Here is a 20,448-nt window from a genome sequence, read left to right on the forward strand (position 1 = left end):
TCCTTCCTTCCTTCCTTCCTTCCTTCCTTCCTTCCTTCCTTCCTTCCTTCCTTCCTTCCTTAAGACAAATGAACCGATTACTGTGTACTGTTACTGGGCAAAGGTGACCCTCACACAGATCACTCTCAGGTCTTTTGCCTGCCTGTGGGGAGTGAGGGAGGGGGTAGAGTTGAGTGGATCCAGCTTAGAATGCTGGGATCTGCTGTAACAGGCAGGCCAAACCCAAATGATCTAGCCAGAAGGAAGGGATACCTAGTAGCCCTCACAGTCATACATACGCAATGTTTAGTCCTTCTTAGAAACTCAGTGGAATATGGTTACTAAAAACAAAACCGCTATTGTGAGTAAAAATGATTTTTTTATGAACAAAAGCAAAATCATTTCTAAGGATTTGATGATGAACCATTGCATGACACTGTTAAGTCATGCTGTGGCTGGTGGCACAGGTCTGTCATTTTTGGTATTTGGGAAGCTGAGACAGGATGAGCCCCAGGTTTTCAAGATCTGCCTGGGTGGCAGAGAGAGTTTGAGGTCATCCTAGGAAACTTAGCAATAGCAGGTCTCAAAATAAGAAATGCAAAAAATGAATTGGGTATAGCTCACTGCTAGAGTGCCTAGCACAAATGAGGTCCTAGAGTCAGTCTTCCACATAGAGAAAAGTCAAAGTAAAGTCAACAATTTATGAAACTTAATTGCATACTTATTAGTTTCCATTATTTATGGCCAGAAAAAGAGATTATCTTAAAATAACATTGGATTAGAGCAATATGAAAAAGCTTCTGTAATATTCACAAAGTTATTAACTGTTCTTTCCTGTTAAAATATTTACTCACGAGAAGTTGTATTCTCTTAGCGTATTCTATGTATAGGTTATTAATTATCCTTATGTTGTATACTTTAACTATAGACTATTTTTGGAAATCACATCTCAATAAGTTGAAAACAGTGCATGTTCTTTATTAATTGAGATGCATTAATATAAGAAAATAAGTAACTTTCAAACTTCCATGAAACAAATGATGGGCAAGTAATAAAAAATATTTTAATTCTCCAAACAACGAGATTAGCTATCTATCAACTGAGGACTGGCTGAATATATGACTGCTGACGTCTTGAACATGAGAGACAAGCTTGAAATATGGCCGCTGGAGAAGACAGCCAGTTGGCTCCATTTAAATAACAGTATACAGTGTGACATCAACAGATACATGCATATGCAAGGTAAACACAGTATCCTGTCTTTCATGCAGAACAAACTTCATTTGAAAGTGGTCTAATTTACATTTGTAGAAATAAGGAAGACATGATGGTGGAGTAAGATGCACCTGAACGTGTCACAGTGTGGTTTTCGTCCTTTGTAGAGTAAATAATACATGCTATGAGAAAGTGAAGATATTCTGTTTTTTATATGAAATGTGTGGCTGGAGCATCCAAGTGTCATGTGTGGCAATAACTTTACTTGTTATTGGTCACTGATCATCATTGCTATTATTTTAGCATGGTTCAGTTCCTACTTTGAGATTTACCCAAATCTGATTGTGGAACAGAATTCATCTGTGGCTTTGATTTGTGGTAACTTGAGAGTCTGTAACACAAAACAATTTGTATGTGAATTAGACCCTAGGAACCAAGAAAATGGTTTTCCTGGTAAATTTTTAAATGTAAATGGAAATTTCTTTTAATGATGTAATGCAGTGGTACTTTGAAAACTTCAGCGTGTATTAGAATCTTCTGGAGGCTTGTTAATCTGTAGATTTCTGGGTCTTATCATTCATTCCTGATTTCACCAGTTTAGGCTGCTGCTAAAGGACCCTGTGGTTCTGACAAATCCGAAAGGGGGTGCTGATAGTTTGAGGTCAGAATAGCGATCTCACATGCCTGACATATTACATACATATGTAGCACGCACGCATACCCACACCCACACACCCACCCCTATATGGGCACCACTAATAAACAGCACCAAATGGAAGGTCTTCTGCATAAAAAAAAATCTTGATTCTCTGATTTTTTTTTCAACTATATCAAAAAATTTGACTTTTGGAAAAAAAATTGGAGTAAATTTTTGCCCCCACAAAAATTTTGTTGAGTAGATACATTATTTTAAAGCTCCCAGCTGTTAAAGATAAATGTATAGGCATAGTGCCTTTTTCTCTTGAAGCACAAAAGTCCAAGTCCCCTGCTGAATGCATGGGAGGTCTGGGTTAGCAGTTTTGGATGCTCTCTAACGGTCACGTCCTTTACATGTTAGAAGAGGGATAGTTCCAAAAGAACCTGGTCTGGGTAATTCCTAACACAATGTGTCTAATTTCCCAATAGGGCACGGGGAAATCACGAATTTCCCTTATTTTATTGTCAAGTACAAATCAAAAGCCCTCGTGATTAATATATCGTCCCAATAAACACAAAGAATGTACTTTATTCTTATGACAACGAGTGTGAAATCACTGCGGACCTACCACAGTCAAGTACGTGCTCTGGGGGATTTGTGTGTATTGTCTTTCGCTCTAAGTACTTAAATCCACCAACCTTCTTTTTTTTTTTTTTTTCCTTGTGGTGGGACGGTATCTTACCATTATTCTTTATGGTTTGGCAGGCAATTCACATTTCAACACTTTTCATTTACCTTCACAATCTTGATGAGCGTCTTCAGTTGGTAAATATGAAGCTGGAGGTCTAGTCTGTCAGCCAGCCACACACAGATGACTTTCATGGAATTGCTGTACCATTGCTGGAAAGAAGGACGGGGTGGGGGAGGAGGAGGAGGAGGAGGAGGAGGAGGAGGAGGACAAAAAAAAAGAAAACAATCTCTGCAGAATTCATTTAACAGATTCAGTAATGAGAGGGTAATGACGCACTCTGAAGTGACCACGGATCGGCACTTGAAGTCAATAATGCTATAATTTCCTGTTAACAGAATTGTATGTTTTGCTGGCAAATCGGCTGAGCTGACCTGGGCTGTTCTGTATATGAATTAGCATTACAGTGTTTAGCTGTAACATATTCAGGGGGAAATCGTGTGTTTTTGCACTTTGCAGCCTAGTGGCCTGCTTTGCAATTTGTAACAATGGGGCACTAAATACACATTATGGAACTGAATGGACAGCCAAGCTGCAGGGGGAAAAAAAACAAAAAACAAAAAACAAAAAACAAAAAAACCAAACCAAAACAATAAAAAAAAAAACAAAAAACCACACACACACACACACACACACACACACACACACACACACCAGGTAAATCATTTTAAAAGGGAAATTTCCTATTGTTCTTCATGCTATGAAAAATTCAGACACTTAGGAGAGTTAGAACCTAGTCATGATGTCAATGCTTAGATATAACATTTTGAAGGAATGCAAAAGTATTGTATAAGTCTTATGAAGCAACTGCCAAGATGTTTTACACTACTTAAATCACGATTTACGGAGGTCACAGGAAGAAGCCTTGTCAGGGTGGAGTTCTTGTATGCAGCAAGAATCACAAAGCACACACTGCCAACCAGATCACAAAGATAAAAGATCTACATTGCTTTGCAAGTAATCTTGGAGGCTTCATCTTTTTTCCGTTTGTTACAACTCTATTGAAGAGGGAGAAAACCCCTGCAATTCTTCGGCAGCAATTCCCTGCCCTGTATAATATAATGCACGGTGAGCGGAAAAATAAAGCATAAAGAGATTTCTTTTGGTCTCCTATTTTCAAAACGGGCATCTGATATTAATTGTGACATTCTAAGAGATTCAGTGATGGTGATTATGTGACAGAGCCAGGTGTTGGTACTGGTGTAATAATGCTGCCACTCATTGGGTAACAGAAATATCAACATTGATTTGGCATTTACAAAATGAGAGAAGTGTTTTGAAAGAGTTGTTTGTGTGTGTGAGCTGTTTGCATACATAAATATGACAACACATCACATATGTATCTGTTTTCAGGTATCCAGACACATATTTTTTTTTAAAAAAATTCTTAGTTTTCTCCATATAACAACACAGTAAAATTTAACTTCTAAGTTCTACAAGTCTAAAATTCATCCAGGCTTGGGTTTATTGACGATTTAATGGTGATCCGATGTAAGAGTCAGAAATGGTAGTTTAAGTAGGAAATGAATTAGCCACCTACTTTATTTCTATTCATTTGTTGCTCTATTGAAGATGCAGGATTAAAATGTGACAAGCAAATTGAAATGAGCTGGTTTACTAAATATGACCAAAGAGATTACAGAAAATGCTCTTTTACCTGTCAGAGCAGACGGAGAGTTAAATACCATCGTTCCTGCCTAATGAATACCCTGTTTACTACTTCAGTACTGTTAAACTGGCATTGAAAAGTTTTATAAAATGAGATACCCACACTCATAAGCTCTCATCACATTACTAGTTAGTCTTTGCAGTGCTTCAGTTGATATGTGGTCTCATAATCTTTTATGGATACGTGCTACCTTTTATTTCTGACATTAATTCTACATTCACCACCACCCCCAAATTATTTAGCCTTAGTTGCTTGTATTTTAATATAGCTGAACACTGGGGTATGATTGGAAATAATGAATTAGCACATGGCACTAAGAACCTACTCCTATACCACACTGAGTAGATATTCTGGAACCTAAAATGCTGTCGAAATGATTAAAAATTTTTAAAAAATTTTTCCTATTGGAAGAGAGAAAATATTATATATAATATAAAGGCTAGCACAATGCAGCATTAATATGTTAGTGTGTATCTGTACATGCTGAGTTGTATAAAACTCAGAGAAATGAAGCCTTCCCTTAAAAACCACTCAACATGTACATTTATGTTTAAAAAAAACTCCTCATATCATTTCAAATGATGCTCACAATGATGTTATAATGGAAAGGGCATTTAATAGAACACAGGCATTATTATTAATCTAATACTTCTAACATAGTACCCAAATTATAAATTAAGAGAAAATGAGCTTGGGAATAAAATAATCTAAATGGGACGAGAGCAATAAAGGTGAACACGTTGGTAGTTAAGGAAGAGGTTAAGCCATTTTTCCTCAATCTTCCCTTGAAGGCAAACATCTCCATCTAGAAGCAATGTATCTCAGAAATGATATCCTATCTGTTCAGAATGTATGCTTTCGATTTACATCAAGGCAGACTGAAGAATAATTGTGGCTGAATTGAGGGACTGACTAGAGACAGCAGTGGCTTAGGGCTCAGGGCTTAGCCTATGAGGCCATGGAAGAGCAAGCTAATGATAACATCAATCCATTGCAACTTTCCCCTGCCTGAGAGGAAACTGGAGCCCTCCCCATCCCACCCTAACAAAGCCACCACACAGGAACTTCTTGCAGTTTGATACTTCTGGTGCTGCAGTTAATATGTCTTTTCTAAGGGGGTGAAAATACAGTTAGATCACCCTCTCCATTTTTCTTTTCATTTTGAGAAGAGTCCAAATTGGGTAAGATCCCTTTGCCTCACCAAATCAAAACCCAAGCAAGCCTTTGCATGAAACAAAGAAAGAAAAAACAAAAACAAAGACACAGAACAAACCAAAAGAAAAAAGAAAAAAAAAAAAACCCAAAAAAGCAAAATCAAAAACTTGAGAGTGTGAATATGCAGCAGAGTCAGGATGTTAGACGTTGGGGAGAAATCCTCTTCATTTTGCGAAAGTTAATTTTACAAAGTAAGTTACTTGAGTATTTGGCTCTCTTGGTTCAGGGACTCACAGGAAGGTGCAAGAGCTTAGGCTGAAACCCAGCTGAAGCCCTGGGAATGGTGGTTTCCTTCCCATTTATCCTTTGCTTTGGTCTACTTGGGGGTAAAGCAGTAACTGTATATTTTACATTTTCTTTTCTCTCTACTGCAATGCACGATACTAGTCTGCCACTTTAACCAAAAAAAAAAAAAAAAAAAAGCTCCTTTTTTCCTTTCGTGGTTCATTCAGCTCCTGTAAGGGCATGCACCACTCACTCACTTCATCTTCTTGAGATATCTCTTTTAAAGCAAAAGAAAAGGAAAGGAAAGGCTAGGGCTGACTCTGTGAGACCCTTGTATTTATTCACACTTATTGTGCATGACTGTAGACTGGTAAATCATATTAGCAGCCCGTCTCCCCATCAAGCTGCTACTTGCTTTCCAGCCCTGGGAAGGTTCAACAAATCAACAGGAGCACGGAAAACAGAACATCAGTCTAATCTAGTGTTTAAGGTGAAGTTTTCAAACCCAATCTAAGAAGATCTTTAGAGCAAGCAACAAGCTGAAGGGCTCAGAAGGTGGTATTGACAACGAGGGAGTGTGGAAATATTGAGAAGCGCAGCACTTGTGCATTTTTAATAACAAGAGGGTCAACAAGGGCACAAGCTCCCTCAGTGCCAGGAGTTGCCACTGACTATGGAAATTGCCACACCAGGGCCATAAACGCTCGCAGTTCATCAGCTTTCTTAAACACCCTGAACCCCCTCCGTGGACCTTTAGTCTTGAATTAACAAACCAAAGCAATGAAAGAGGGTGCAGCCTGAATGGCTGGCATTGATCCCCAACCGTGTCGGCACTGCTACAGGCCCTGAAAATCTCTCTCCATTGTCAATAGAAATTGACAAACCTCCGCTCCTAAATAGTGCAGCTGAGCCGGGCGGGATCCACGCAGCTGTAAAGGGCTCTGCTCTTGGGGCCCCGGAGCACTAACAATGGAACAAGCATGAGCTCTTTGTCAGCCTCAGACTCGGCAATTTTCTAACAAGGATTAAAGTTGTTTCTCCGCAGAGCTGGTGAAAAGAGATTTAGCAACATACCGTGCTTTCTTCGTGCAAGTTAAAGAGAAGTAGTTAAGGAATGTCATTATTCTGTTGACTAGAGGAGATACAAAACAAATATATTAAATATGCACAACCTACCCCCCCCTTTTGGCCTCATTTATAACATTTGGAGGATGATTTCATTAAGTATAACACTTATAGCCTGGGAACAAGCACTTCACATTTATTTTGGAAGTTTTATTTTTCAAAAGTCCAGCTGCTTGCCACCTGGAACGAGGTCTCAATACATACTAATGCACAATGCCTTTAGACCCTCTGTGGGCTGATATTCCTAAATCTGAATCACAAGACCCCATAGGGGTTATATATTGAGGCGGCTTCAAGTAAATGATTTCTGGCAGAATGGAGCTTCTGATGATGATGGCAAAGCAAAAATAGCCGCGTTGCATGGCACAGATCTGTGGTGTGTTTCCTGCTTAAGTGTTTAGATTTTTATTGATTACGAATTGGCCCAACTAGTTGGTATATTTCCATTCTTCTCCAGCTACACTTGTCTCAATAGGTTAAAAAAACAAAACAAAACCCAGAAAGGAAAGAAGGAAGGAGAAAGGAAGAAGGAAAAAAGGAGGAAGGAAGAAATGAGGAAGGAAGGAGGAAGAAAGGAAGGAGGAAGAAGGAAAAGAGAAGGAAAGGAGGAGGAAAGGAGGGTGGAGGAAGAAAGGCAGGAGAAAGGAAGGAGGACAGGAGAAAGAGGAAGGGAGGAAGAAAGAAGGAAGGAGGAAGGAAGGAAGGACCAACATCTTTCAGGGCACTAAGGTTTGATGGATGGCTAGATTTCCAGAGTGAGCAGTGTTTATTCAAGAGAAGCTTTTTTTTTTTTTTTTAAAAGAGCTCAACTACTCTCTTGAAAGGGAATAAACCCCACAAAATCTCATTTTAGGAAATGTAAACTTTAAAATCCAGTAGCTCAATTGAATTAAATAATATATATGTATATATTTAATATTGAAGGCTTTGGTATGAGTGATAACTATAAGCCACCCTCTAGGACCACTTAATGGCACTATTAGAGAAACAAAAACTTATAACCCTACAGATTTAGCAGCACACTGAAAACATGCATGCTCTATTGGCTACCCATTGTTACTTCTGCCAGCAGCCCATCTACTTAATAACTAAATTATGGTTCTATTCCACTCACTTCCCATTTCTAAACACTCAAATGCAAATATAATATTAATGTAAATGTGATACAATAATGCCACCCCCACCCCTAATTCAAGGCATCCCACCGAAACTATCATATCCAGATTCACAGAACAGATGTCAAGACATGATTTTAAGTCTCAGGCAGAGCCCTTTACAGCTGTGTGTTGGCTTGGAAAAGGATGAAGGGCTGTTTTAAGGAAAACCCAAACCAACGTATCACAGCTGAAAACAGAGGATGCGTTTGGCCCAACTGACACAGGATAACACTGTCAATTAGGCACAGAGATGGTCCTGGGGGATGGGGCAGATACAGAGCATCTCCTGGCCATGGTAGCTGAGGGCTGGAGCTCATGCACCAGAGGAGAAGAAAACAGGCCCTGGGAGGGAGGGCAGAAGGAAGGCAGTGCCAGCCCCTTAATCTATCTGCTCAAGTGAGCTGGTCTGATGAACTGTTGGTGCATCAGCTTCTCCACCTGTATGCGGTGGTGCAGACTGTAGAAACTATTAACTCTGCAGAAATGCTGGTCATCTGGGGGCTGGGAAAAAAACGGTTCAAGGTAGAACACATGCTTACCATGCCTGGGACTCTGTATTCTATTCCCCAAAATGGAGAAAAATATTGTGAAATCAGATTGATTGTTTCAGGAAAAGGCATCAAGACTGAACTGAAAGAAAAAAATTTAAACTATCGAATTCTCATTCTTTCAGGTTTTTTTTTTTTTTTTTTTTTTGACGATGCTTGGATATCGCTTTATTCTTTCAGAATAAAGAAGCAAGAAAGTTTTGAGTTCTAGCGCTTTCTACTGTTGGTTGTTTTGTTTTTAAATCCATTTTCTCTCTTAATAAAACACAGACACAAGAATGAAACAATGCAGTGTAGTAAGGAGCAGGGTGACCGAAGTCCGGATCATCACTTTTATTGCTGTTATTTTATATTACTATTAATTATTTTGAGATAGGGTCTTCTGTATTTTAGGGTGGCCTTGAGGTTGCTATGTAGCCACAGGTAAACTTGAACTTCTGATTCTCCCTTCTATCTATACCTCCTGAGTGCTAGGATTATGGGTTGTGTCATCACCGTTCTGGGGGTCAAACCCAGAGCTCTGTGCGTGCTAGGCAAGCACTTTATTATGTGAACTACTTTTCTAGTCGTACAGTATTATTATAATTCTGATTATAAAGTCATCAAACACTTTTTACATGATGTACAAGTAAAATGAACTAAGGTCAACTATTAACTTTGATGAAGTAGGTGTTATTTACAATTTTGCATATTTACATATTAATTAAGTAGAACACTGGATTTAGATGAAATAATTTACTTATTCAGAGCTATATATCTTATAAGATATTTAATTTACATTTTGGCCCCAAAGTCCAAGTTTGTAATTGTTACTGCATTTCCTTTTTGAGAAGAAGCTAGTTTTCTGTACTGTTAGCGAAAAAATTCTAATTCTTTAAGGCAATTTGAAGCTTCTAGTATAAAATTAAGAAATCAACCCCTTTAATTCCTGGTGGCTCCCCACTGATCATGACACAGTACTGTGCACAAGTATAAGGGGTTCTTAACCATTTCAAAGATATTCACTAGTTTCTGGCAATTTGAAGAAATTCACACTCTCAGACAACAAACATATCAATAAATCTGCTAATGCAATGTGCAAGGAAAGGAAATTCTTTTACCTAATCTCCCCTTGCAAAGTTTTTTTTTTTTTTTTAATTTGCCCTATTGCTTGATGTTTAAAAATACTAAAAAGACCAAAAAACAAACAAACAAAAAACCCAACAACCCCCCCCACCTTTTTTTTTTTTTTTAAAGTGTAACAAAACAGTGAACAGAAAAAAGATCTGCATAGGAGAACTCAATGTATGTGGCTTTCTGCATGTTCTGTTTGTTTCTTAAGCACAGATGATACACACTTTTTGAAGTTTAATAATCAGAGGGATTTTTGTTTTGTTTTGTTTTAAGTGTGACATAACACTTTGATATTTTTGCAAATTATGAGCCTTTCCTTTGCTAATTTACTTAGAGAATGGTTCTCCTGAAGTTTAGGATGGCCTTAAACTCCATATACCGTTGAGGGTGACCTTGAACTCCTGACCTTCTTGTTTACTCCTTCCACATGCCAGGTTTATTTAAGGAAGACAAAGGTAAAATGTGCCAAGCAGGGAGTGTTGGCATCTACTAGTCACTTTCTGAATGCAGAAACAAACTTCTCTGTCATTGGAGTGCCAGACCCTCTTCATCTCAATACCACTTTTAAGCCTTGCTACGTTACATAAAAGCAAGTATTGTTTTATATTATTTACTATCTTAAAGTAGGAAGTTGCCTCTGCATGTTTATTTTGTAGCTCACCTGATGCTAAAAGGCTAGTGATGAAAATGTAAACATTAGTTATTTCACTCTTCTCTGCCTAGGACCCAATGATGGGAGCCACACTGGTTTGGTTACTATTTGCACAAAACAAATTAATGGTTTGGCAGTAGGTTATTTAGTCACAACAGCATCTGTAACAGTCCAGGGCACAGAAATCATTTAAGAATGATTTTCTTGGGTACTATAGCCATTTTTTTTTTGTTTTGTTTTTGCTTTTGTTTTTCTGGTTGGATGACACGTTACACACTGCATATAAAATTTTAGTCAATGTTATACTTTAAATCAATAACATAAGACCTAAAGAAGGATACAGTTATCTTCAGGAATTGCTACTTAAATGGTATGATTTCATTTCAAGATAAGATTTAAGCTTGAGAATATGCTGGTTGAGGGTCTTCCTACTCGAGTTTTCTTAAATAGAGAATTCCAAAATTCAGTCTTCAAAGTACACAGGGAATAGAGTAACCAGCTGCCTTTCTGCCTCAGTCTTGGTCAATTCCCACAGTGGGTGTGTAGCAAACCATAGAACCAATGGCTCCACCTTATGTTGGGTTTCTCTGTGCCTTTGGTTTCTCAGCTTGCCAGCATCATTGGACTGGAATTGGATTACCAACTTTATCTCCCTGGCTATATGTATTCATATCAGTATTGAAGATGCAGTTCCTCATTGTCTGCTATGAAAATAGTACTGTTTCCAACCAGGGAGAATTGGGTACTCTCTCATTTTATGCTTATTATATCCTTGCCAGGTGATCATCATCATCATCATCATCATCATCATCATCATCATCCACCATGTGTTACAAGTGTATCACAGGGTGTGAGCAGCCACAACGTATTCACAGAACCTTACTCGGGTTGCTATCTTTAGCCCTGGCAGAGTGTCTGGAACATAGCATACATTACAAATTTGTTGGTGGATTCTTTTTTTTTTTTCTATTTGGAAATACAGAATGCTATTTGTATATACAAAATAGCGGTAAGGCTTTTCTATAGAAAAATGACATAATTGTGTCAGAGCCAGAGTCACTGCTGTTTTGAATCATGTTTTATTAATAGAAACAGAATTTAATAGGGACCTACTAAATTGCTCCTTTGGTAGAGTGCTCGTTCTGCCTGCATGAGGCCCTGGGTTCGACCCTTGTCCCACAAAAATCCAATAGGCATTAAAATTGTTGGAGTTATCAAGGAGATAACTGTACACATCTAATGGTACATAGTAGTAAAATGGAGCTTAAATGGTGACAGTCGTTTCACGTTAATCGATGATTGAAGCAGAAGTATTACAAACTAAAAAAAATTCCATGCCCATATATGTGCACTCATACACGGAGTTACACTAACACTATGTGGTAAGGTGTGTTCAGCTCTAGACTGGCTTTAAGACTGTCACCAAAGTATCAAACTGACTCTCCAGAATGCTTATGGGTATCCAGAGACCTGCTCTTCTAGTTATCTGAGGCTCTGAGGCATCTCTGAAGATGGAGTTGGAAAAGCAACACATCTGGGAAATGTCTACACCCATCGACTTTGTGAGCTGTTGCTGTTGCTGCTGAAGTGTGGATTTCTCTTCGAGGACACATGAGAGCTCTCTTGGAGTTTGAGCAAGGAACCCAGGGAGGGTAGAGAAGGGAGACCACGGTGTGAGATTTTGGTCCCTTCAGTTGGTGGAGAGACACTCAGCCCAGGTATGAATTGTGTTGGACCTAAATGTGTGGCTGTTTTCTTGTCATCTACATGAAACATAGAGAAATCACTACTATTTGGTAGACTGAAGAGATACTCAGTTTTGTCCTGCATTGTGTTTCCATCTGTAAATATATCTGAGAATATCTACTCTGAAGACGAAACAGTAAAACATTCTATGTGGAAATTAGCGCTTCCTCATGAAAATCTGTGTGCTCTTAAAACATAAACTCCCTTAGGGCAGGTACTTGCTTAGCACCAGGCTTCCAGCTGTTTGCATGGCATGCTTTTTAGAGGTGATCAATAAATGCAGGCTAAATAAAAAAATAATGGGTGAAAAGAGAGGTTGGAGCCTCTTCTAATTAGACTCCAAAGACATGTCATAAAGTTAGTATCTAAGGTTTGATTCTCAGTGTTCACCGCCATTCTCTCCACATGGGCATCGAATAATGGAATAGGTTTGTCTTCTAGATTTTCTGTGTGCACAATGTACATCTCAGGGAGTATTCTATACCAAGGAACAAGGGCGGATAGGAGTGGCTAAGAGGAAAGTCAACAGAAAGAACTATAGTAGTGGAAGTAAGTTCGAGGAGACAGAGCGGTGTGCGTATGTATCAGAGTGTATATGTAAGAATAAGGTCCGAAGGAATCTTGTTCAGCCACATTCAGATACTGCATATTATTTATCTCTACGCATGACAGTGAACACCTTGAGAAATTTCAAAGCATAGCCATGACAGTGATTAAAGGGCTAGGAAAGGGGCCTATGAGGAGAAGTTAAACAAATAAGGATTATTTTTCCAGGAGTAGACATGTATGACAGGTACCTTAATAACAGTCTTCATGCGTAGGAAGGATTATTGCTTAGAGGAGGCTGGCCCTGCTTTTTGTTCTCCAGTGAGAGGAAAGGGGAAGTAAGTTTAAAATGCAGCATGAAGAATTTAGAAGATATGCGTGTTGGAACTTTCCTTTATTTAAACCAAGTGATTTGCCTACATTAAGATAGTGAAATCTAGAGTTTTATCTTTTCTAGGCATGGGCTGAGATCAGGAAATATAGACTCTTGGTAAGTTAACTGTTTATAAGCATGTTTATGAATCATTCTTAAAATTAGCTTTCTGATAAATTCATTCAATAACTAGACTGAATGCTGATTTTGCCAAAAGGCTACTTTGTCTCACAGATTTTTTTTTTTCTCTCCAAATTTGGATTTAGTCAATACTATAGGCAACCTAGGGGACACCACTGTGCCCACCAGTGAATGGTGTCAAGCCTGCAGAGGGGGCTGCAGGAGGACCTGCGAAGGAGCTGAGTCAGAGAGAGAATCTAAAACGCTACTACAGAAATTGGCCCTGAAGCCATTTGTGTTATTTGCTTATGAAGTTGGGAGTTGAAAGTAAGGAGAGTAGTTATCAGTTCTGTGCAAACACTGCACTGGTCAATTGGTAGAGATGCTGGTCTTAGGGGAGCTGGGGGATTTCAGTAATAAGCCACCAGTGGCCAGATGCTGTGCAGGCATGCCAAGTGAGCTGTCAGAAGCCACTATGCACCAGACTCTACATGCAAGTAAGTTCAACCATCCAGACAAGCCTAAGGTGACAGAAGAGGAAACCAGCATTAAGATACTTTGGTGTGGTTCTACCTACGGCTTATTACCCATCCCTCACTGGTGCATAAACTCAATACTGCTTTAGTTTCTTCAGCAGCAATCCATCTATCCATCAGGGCTCTGTCAGCAGCTCCGATGTGTACTAGAGATGTACAGTTCTGCAAATGGTGTTTATAAACATTTCTTCAACATGAAAACCCCGTCACCTTCTGTGAGTCCGAGGCAGTCCCCGCACTGCTGAGGCATCTTATGGTACCAGCAACATTTCTTTCTTTCTTTCTTTTTTTTTTTTTTCTTTTGCAAGCAAAAAAAAAAAAAAAAAAAAAAATCTCCCATCAGTTTGCAAGTGGCTCCTCCCCTCCAAACTGAGCACAATTAAAGGTGAGTTAAGGCTCTGGTGGAAATCTAAAGAGCATCAGCAAAGCCCAGCACTGCTCGGCTTTTGAATTGCTTTTCTCCTTCTCGGTTCTTTTAAATGGTTTTCTATGGCAGGGGCATTTTTCTTAATTAGTCACAGCTAATTAGTGTTCTGGCATAGACGAGTAATCAGAAATGTCAGAACTGCAAGGCTACATGGCCCTAATCCTTTGATAATAATTTAGCCTCCTGGGAGGGCCCCAAGCTGCGGTAAGTAGTGACTGACAATAAAGTAAAATTAGGCGGGCGGCAGACCATTAGGGTAGAAAAATAAAAAGCACTACCAAATCCTGCTGAGCACCATCAGGCAACTAACTGCACCGCCAGATGAGGTGCCTGTTTAAGCCTGTGTTGTTAATTAGCTGATTCTACCAGCGCCGCCACAGATGTCCAGGTGCCTCATGCAAAGATGTGTGTTTCTGGGCATGTGCCAAGTGACAACTGTGGACCCTGATCACATTTCAAGACCCGAAGTTTAAGGAGTCCACGGATGTCCCGAAGATTCTTTTGAATTATCAAAGAAATAAGATCAACAAGCTACATTTTTCCCCCTTGTTGAGTTTCTCTTAGGGCAATTAGGCATGCTTATCTCAAGTTTCCCTGGTTTAATTCAGCTGCGGCTTAGATTCAAATGAGGGCCTTTGGCCCCCCAGAACAGTGCCCGGGCTTGCCAAAGCTATTTTGGCATACACTGTACATCAAAAGTGGATGCTTTTTCAATAAATTCTTACACTTACAAATAATAACATTAAAATGAGGATTATTCGCACAAGTGAAGAAGACAGCCACGCCGCTGCAACATGAGAACTGCAGTTTAAAGCACAACAAAGTCTGAGGGGGAGAAAGCGGTCAGGAGTAGGCTCTGAGCCATTATCTACAGAGACTGAGGAGGGAGAGCTTTGTTGCAGTAGCTACCAGGGCACCGAGACACGTGGCCTGAGAAGAGCAAGACACTGTTTATACAACCCAGACAATACACCTTTAAAAATCTACCATTAGCACACAGTGAGGCAGAGAAAAGGTGCACAGCATAAGAGCAGAAATAAGTTTCTTCAGAGATCCTCAGCGACCGACCATGCTGCCCTTGCGACTGACATCATCCTTTCTGCTGATAGAGAAGGGGAGCGGTTATGACACCCGTGTCCTGGAGTGCTTAATTTCGGAGCGTTGTTAGGAAAGTCCTGGTCGGTAATAATGGGCCAAGGCAGAATGTTGTACATTGGTCTACCTTTTACAGAGGAAACAGAGCAGCAATGAAGATCTTTGCCAGTAAAGTAGGTAGACTCTAGAACAACTGCCCAGGGACTTGAAAGCAAAAGGTCACTGAATGAGAGAAGTTGCTACTTTTAAGTTGACATTCACATATAAGAGAAGAGACTTTTAGTAAGAGAACGGATGTGAGCGGACAGAGACAGTTTTCACTGGATTCTGTCTCATCCCATACTCTTTATGAAGGGTGCTTTCAGGAAAAAAAAAAAAAGCCCCCCACCAAAAGATAATGGTTTAAGATGTGCATTGTCAATTCTAAATATACCTGACCAAAAATATCATGGAATGGAAGTTTTATCTACTGGTCAGTGTTTCTCTCTCTCTCTCTCTCTCTCTCTCTCTCTCTCTCTCTCTCTCTCTCTCTCTCTCTCCTTGCCACATATATGGAAGATCTATCTATGTATCTATCTACCTACCTATCTATCCACCATCCATAATCTGCTATCTATCTATCTATCTATCTATCTATCTATCTATCTATCTATCTATCTATCTATCTATCTACCTATCCATTCTCTCTCTCTCTCTCTCTCTCTCTCTCTCTCTCTCTCTCTCTCTCTCTCCCCATCCATCCCATGGTAGCCTTGAACTTTAGATCCCCCTGCTTCGGCCTTGTGAGTGCTGAAATTACAAGTATGTACCATCACCCCGTTCAGAAGTCGCTCTTATCTATGCTTTGTTGATTTAAATTATTTTTGGGACACTGACATAGTAACAAGTTGAATCTTTATGTAAGTTTCAGGAACAGTACTTCTGATGTATGATGTACTGATGTTACCGAGCATAATTAAACTCTTGTACCAAAACATTTAAGCAACGGTGTGACAGTCTGGATAAAAACATCCTGAGCATTTATGTCTCTGCCTTCTTTATTTAGGAGTCCAGAGACAAGAGACTCTATGAACAAAATTAATTTCATTTAGAAATCATATTTCCTTGTGCTATTTTCATGTTTTTCTTTTTATGATAATACTGATTGGTTACTGAACCTATTTATAGCGTAGAGGTTTAGTTTGGCTTAAAATGTTTAATTGAGGTTTGCTGTTTTCTTGTTGTTGTTGAACTAGGAAAAATTCTTTTCACGCCATGTCTTTGGAAATGAATCCTTTACAAAACCGCTTGGGTGAGTATAACTGATTAGCTATCCTTTAAAGAACTTCATTTAATTTTTATAAGACATCACAACAATGTTTTAATAAAAATCTCATAGAGATGAATCTCCCCAACAATTAAGTATTTAATCAGTTTATAGCACAAGAGAATGCTTAATCTGCATGATTTGCCAATTAGGTACTGCACCCTGGTGTGCCTTCAGCAACAGGAAAACTAAAACGAGGTTGTTCAGGGGATTCCTGTTGGGCATGCCCAAGAAATGCACAAAGGTTTAGAGAACTGGGTAGCATTGGTGTCCTGGGAAATATGTGCGTTGGTGAGTCTTTCATCTCAACTCTAGGTCTTGGATATTAGGAAGCTATGGCAGAGAGCACCCTAGTGGCTTTTACTGGGCAATGTCAGTCTTGACTTCCTGTCTGCACTATGCAGCTGGGAGAACCAATACTCTCCATGAATGTCTCAGGCTCTCTCATGACATAGAGTTTTATGGCTTGTGCTCCATGCCCTGAAACCTGGCAAAGTAAGTAGACACTCCGTCTCGGAAGAATCATGGGTAGCATTAAAGAGGGACTGTTGGACTATGGAGCTGGGTGTGTGTGTGTGAGTGCCACAGCCAACATGTGGAGTCAAGTACAACTCAAGGGAGCCAGTTCTTTCCATCTACCATGCAGCTCCTGGAACTGAATTCTGGTTGTCTGGTTTGGAGGCAGGCACCTTTATCCACTGAGCCACCCTACTGGTCCCCAGCTGTTCTTTAATAAACATAGACTTCCTTTTCTACGTATCCACTGCACTTGCTATCTTTTTAGCTAGGACATGTTGCTTTCATCTGATTAACAGAAAAGGATGAAAAAAGAAAATGTTACTCTGTTGTGTCCTGACGCAGCCAACCAAGAGGTTTCTACCACCACCGCCAAATTAAAAACACAAGCCATCTTTGGATTACGAATCTGGTTTTCAGAAACGATTTGAATTTTTGGATGATTTTTCAGTTTACTGCTATTAACTAAATAGAATATTTCTCAGACATTGGAAAATCACCAACACAATTAACGACAAGGCTGCGGTTAGGACTTGGATTTCTGGAAGCCCAGTAGAGTGCTTGTCACAGAATGTGACTTTATTATTTCAAATTTTGTAAGTCTGAGGTATGGTTGAAATATGGGATTTCACAGAAACATTTTGAAAAGAGACACAAGTTCAGAGTCGGGGGATACCAACAAACCATTCACTTTCTAGAGGATAATAGCACATTACCCACAGGGTTGGAAACATCTATTTGGAAGAATAAAAATGGTAAAACTATTCTGAAAGCTTGAAGAGATAAGGGCTGGCTACCTCCCTGCCCACCCCACCAGCCCCCTGTATTTCTGTCCACATGGAGAGCACATAGAAGTCAGTTCTGCCTTTCCATGTGGGATCCAGGGGCAGAATTCAGGTTGTTACGCTTGTGATCAAATGCCTTTACCCACTGAGCCCTCTTGCCAGCCCCTCCCCCACCTTATGTTTTTGTGAGTTTTTCACTGAGCGAGGAGTTCATGGATTTAGTTAGATGGCTAGATAGCTGGTCAGCAAACCTCAGAGGCTGTCCTGTCTCTATCCTCTACAGCTCTGGGATCAAAGGTGCTCACCAAATATTTGTGCTGGGATTTGAACTCTGGTAGTCATGTTTGCGAGACAATTTACCAACTTAATCATTTCTCCAGTCCTGGATTAGAGACGTATCTTAAACTCAGTTTTGTTTGTTCTCAACACCGTCCTGTTATTTACTTATACACTGGAGAAGTTATTTCTCTTCTAATCAGAAAGTGTTCTATATGTTTAAGCTCTTATGGGATGAGAGAGAGAGGAGGGAGGGAGAGGGAGAGAGAGAGAGAGAGAGAGAGAGAGAGAGAGAGAGAGAGAGAGTGTAATGTTTGTACTAATAGTTTTTGACCTTTAGAGGGCACTTTGAATTTTGATACTTCAAGATTTAACATTAAAATCTAAATGAATAATACTTATGCCTTTAGGGCTAATACATATTTAAACCATTTCCAGTTTTCATGTGTTTAAGTCAAGAAACAAAACTGCTTGTCTCTGGAGGTGGGAACAGGAGTAGCAGTGCAGTGGAGACAGGTCAGACATTTTAACACAGTATATGGCCATGTAGGAACAGTGGAGTTTGCTGCTGTTCTCATTCCTAGATGTCCCAGAACCACAGGCACAAGTCTAGGGCAATGGTCATGCTTGTGCCTTAGTCAGGGGTACCGTTATTTAAATTGAGCTCTGGGCATTTCACTATAAGTTAGGGCCAATGAAGATGTTTAACTGATGAAAAAGTATTAGAGGTCAAGGATATCTTTAGAAGTATGGCAAGTTCCACAACTCCCTTGATAGCTGTACTGGATAGCTTTGTGTCAACTTGACACAGCTGGAGTTATCACAGAGAAAGGNGCTTCAGTTGGGGAAATGCCTCCATGAGATCCAGCTGTAAGGCATTTTCTCAATTAGTGATCAAGGGGGGAGGTTCCCTTGTGGGTGGTGTCATCTCTGGGCTGGTAGTCTTGGGTTCTATAAGAGAGTGGACTGAGTAAGCCAGTAAAGGAAAGCCAGTAAAGAATATCCCTCCATGGCTTCTGCATCAGCTCCTGCTTTCTGACCTGCTTGAGTTCCAGTCCTGCATCCTTTTGGTGATAAACAGCAATGTGGAAAATGTAAGCAGAATAAACCCTTTCCTCCCCAACTTGCTTCTTGGTCATGATGTTTGTGCAGGAATAGAAACCCTGACTAAGACAATAGCCCTTCTCATGGTTAGGGCACCATCTAGAAAGAAGACTAGGCACTATAACACATGAGTTCTTTTTTAAAGTGTCAGAGACACTTTAAATATATGCGTGTCTTGCAGACTAATAGTTTTTTATATAAGATAGTGTTGGCATATTTCTAAACTAAGTGAATTTTATTTCAGTAAAAGGCTATCATTCTTTAAGTATTGGACCTTATATTATACGGACAAAATTGGAGCCCCTGGCATTTTACGGAGTTGGATGAGAGCACTCCAAGTTAATACGTCATAACTTGTGTGTTGATCTGCCCCTGAACTTGGAAGGTTCCATTTACTTTCTTTTATAGGAAGCAGTCTAATTGGAAGAGTGAAAGTTTGCCACTATGCCAGAGTGCTATTGTTCTCTTCAATCTTTTATCTGTAATAGGCTCTGGTTGCTAACAGTGCATTTTGGGTCATTATTTTCAACTGTTTCTTGACACCTAACAATATTATTTTAAGTTCCAGCCAAGTAGATTTCCAATAATTATATAATGTCTCTCAGTAATGATCTGTTGCTTAAGCTACACATTCTACTTTACCTTTCAACACATACTTGATAACCTCTCATTTACTAACTGTAATTGAGGCAAATTCAGCCCTGGCTAATTAGGGGCTCTGAGTACCCCTTCATATATGCCATTCTCAATGACATACCAATAGAGTCAGGGTTCACTTTCATTTTTAATTAAAGTAATAAATATGTGCAACTTTAAATAAAATGGAATGTTTGAGGACATTGCAACTGTTGTACAAATAACAAGTCCAATGCTCTACTGCAGATGTACAAAAATGAGAATTCCTAGACTAAAATAGATGTTTAAGATTCGGGAGGAAAGACTAGATAACAGGCAATTAAGGTACTGTGTGAATGTTGGCCTTCCCGGATCTGCTTCAGTTAGCTCTGATAATTACTGAAGATATCTACACAGCCTTCTGGATTTCAGAGACTGAAGACGAGTTAAGGTTGGGAATATCTTTGAGGTGAAAAGCTTTCTACATTTACTCAGGTGACTAAGCCAAAACCACTGAAGATCTTTAGAAAACAGCCCCACCTTTCAATGATGCCTACATGAGAGGGACTACTTGTAGAGTGGATCTACCTCCTTTCCCCACGAAATATGCATGTTCTCTAGCTAGGAAGAAATGTGACAAAGATAGCATTAACTCACTGTTCTGTTCAATATTTCGGAAAATCACCACATAAGCAAAAAAAAAAAAAAAAAAAAAAAAAA

At 39.5% G+C, this 20,448-nt stretch overlaps 1 protein-coding gene across 12 annotated transcripts in view; it reads right to left on the minus strand.

Annotated features, from left to right (window-relative positions):
• Positions 1-20,448, minus strand: part of Cadps2 (calcium dependent secretion activator 2) — a 518,996-nt gene that overhangs the window by 3,189 nt on the left and 495,359 nt on the right. For all 12 annotated transcript variants that reach the window (XM_029533832.1, XM_021190679.2, XM_029533805.1 and 9 more), the window contains one exon: positions 2,627-2,731. In XM_029533832.1, coding sequence (XP_029389692.1) covers positions 2,627-2,731 — 105 coding nt within the window. The remainder of the gene's footprint in view (positions 1-2,626; positions 2,732-20,448) is intronic.

Source organism: Mus pahari, chromosome 2 (genome assembly GCF_900095145.1).
Source record: "Mus pahari chromosome 2, PAHARI_EIJ_v1.1, whole genome shotgun sequence".
NCBI lineage: Eukaryota > Metazoa > Chordata > Mammalia > Rodentia > Muridae > Mus > Mus pahari.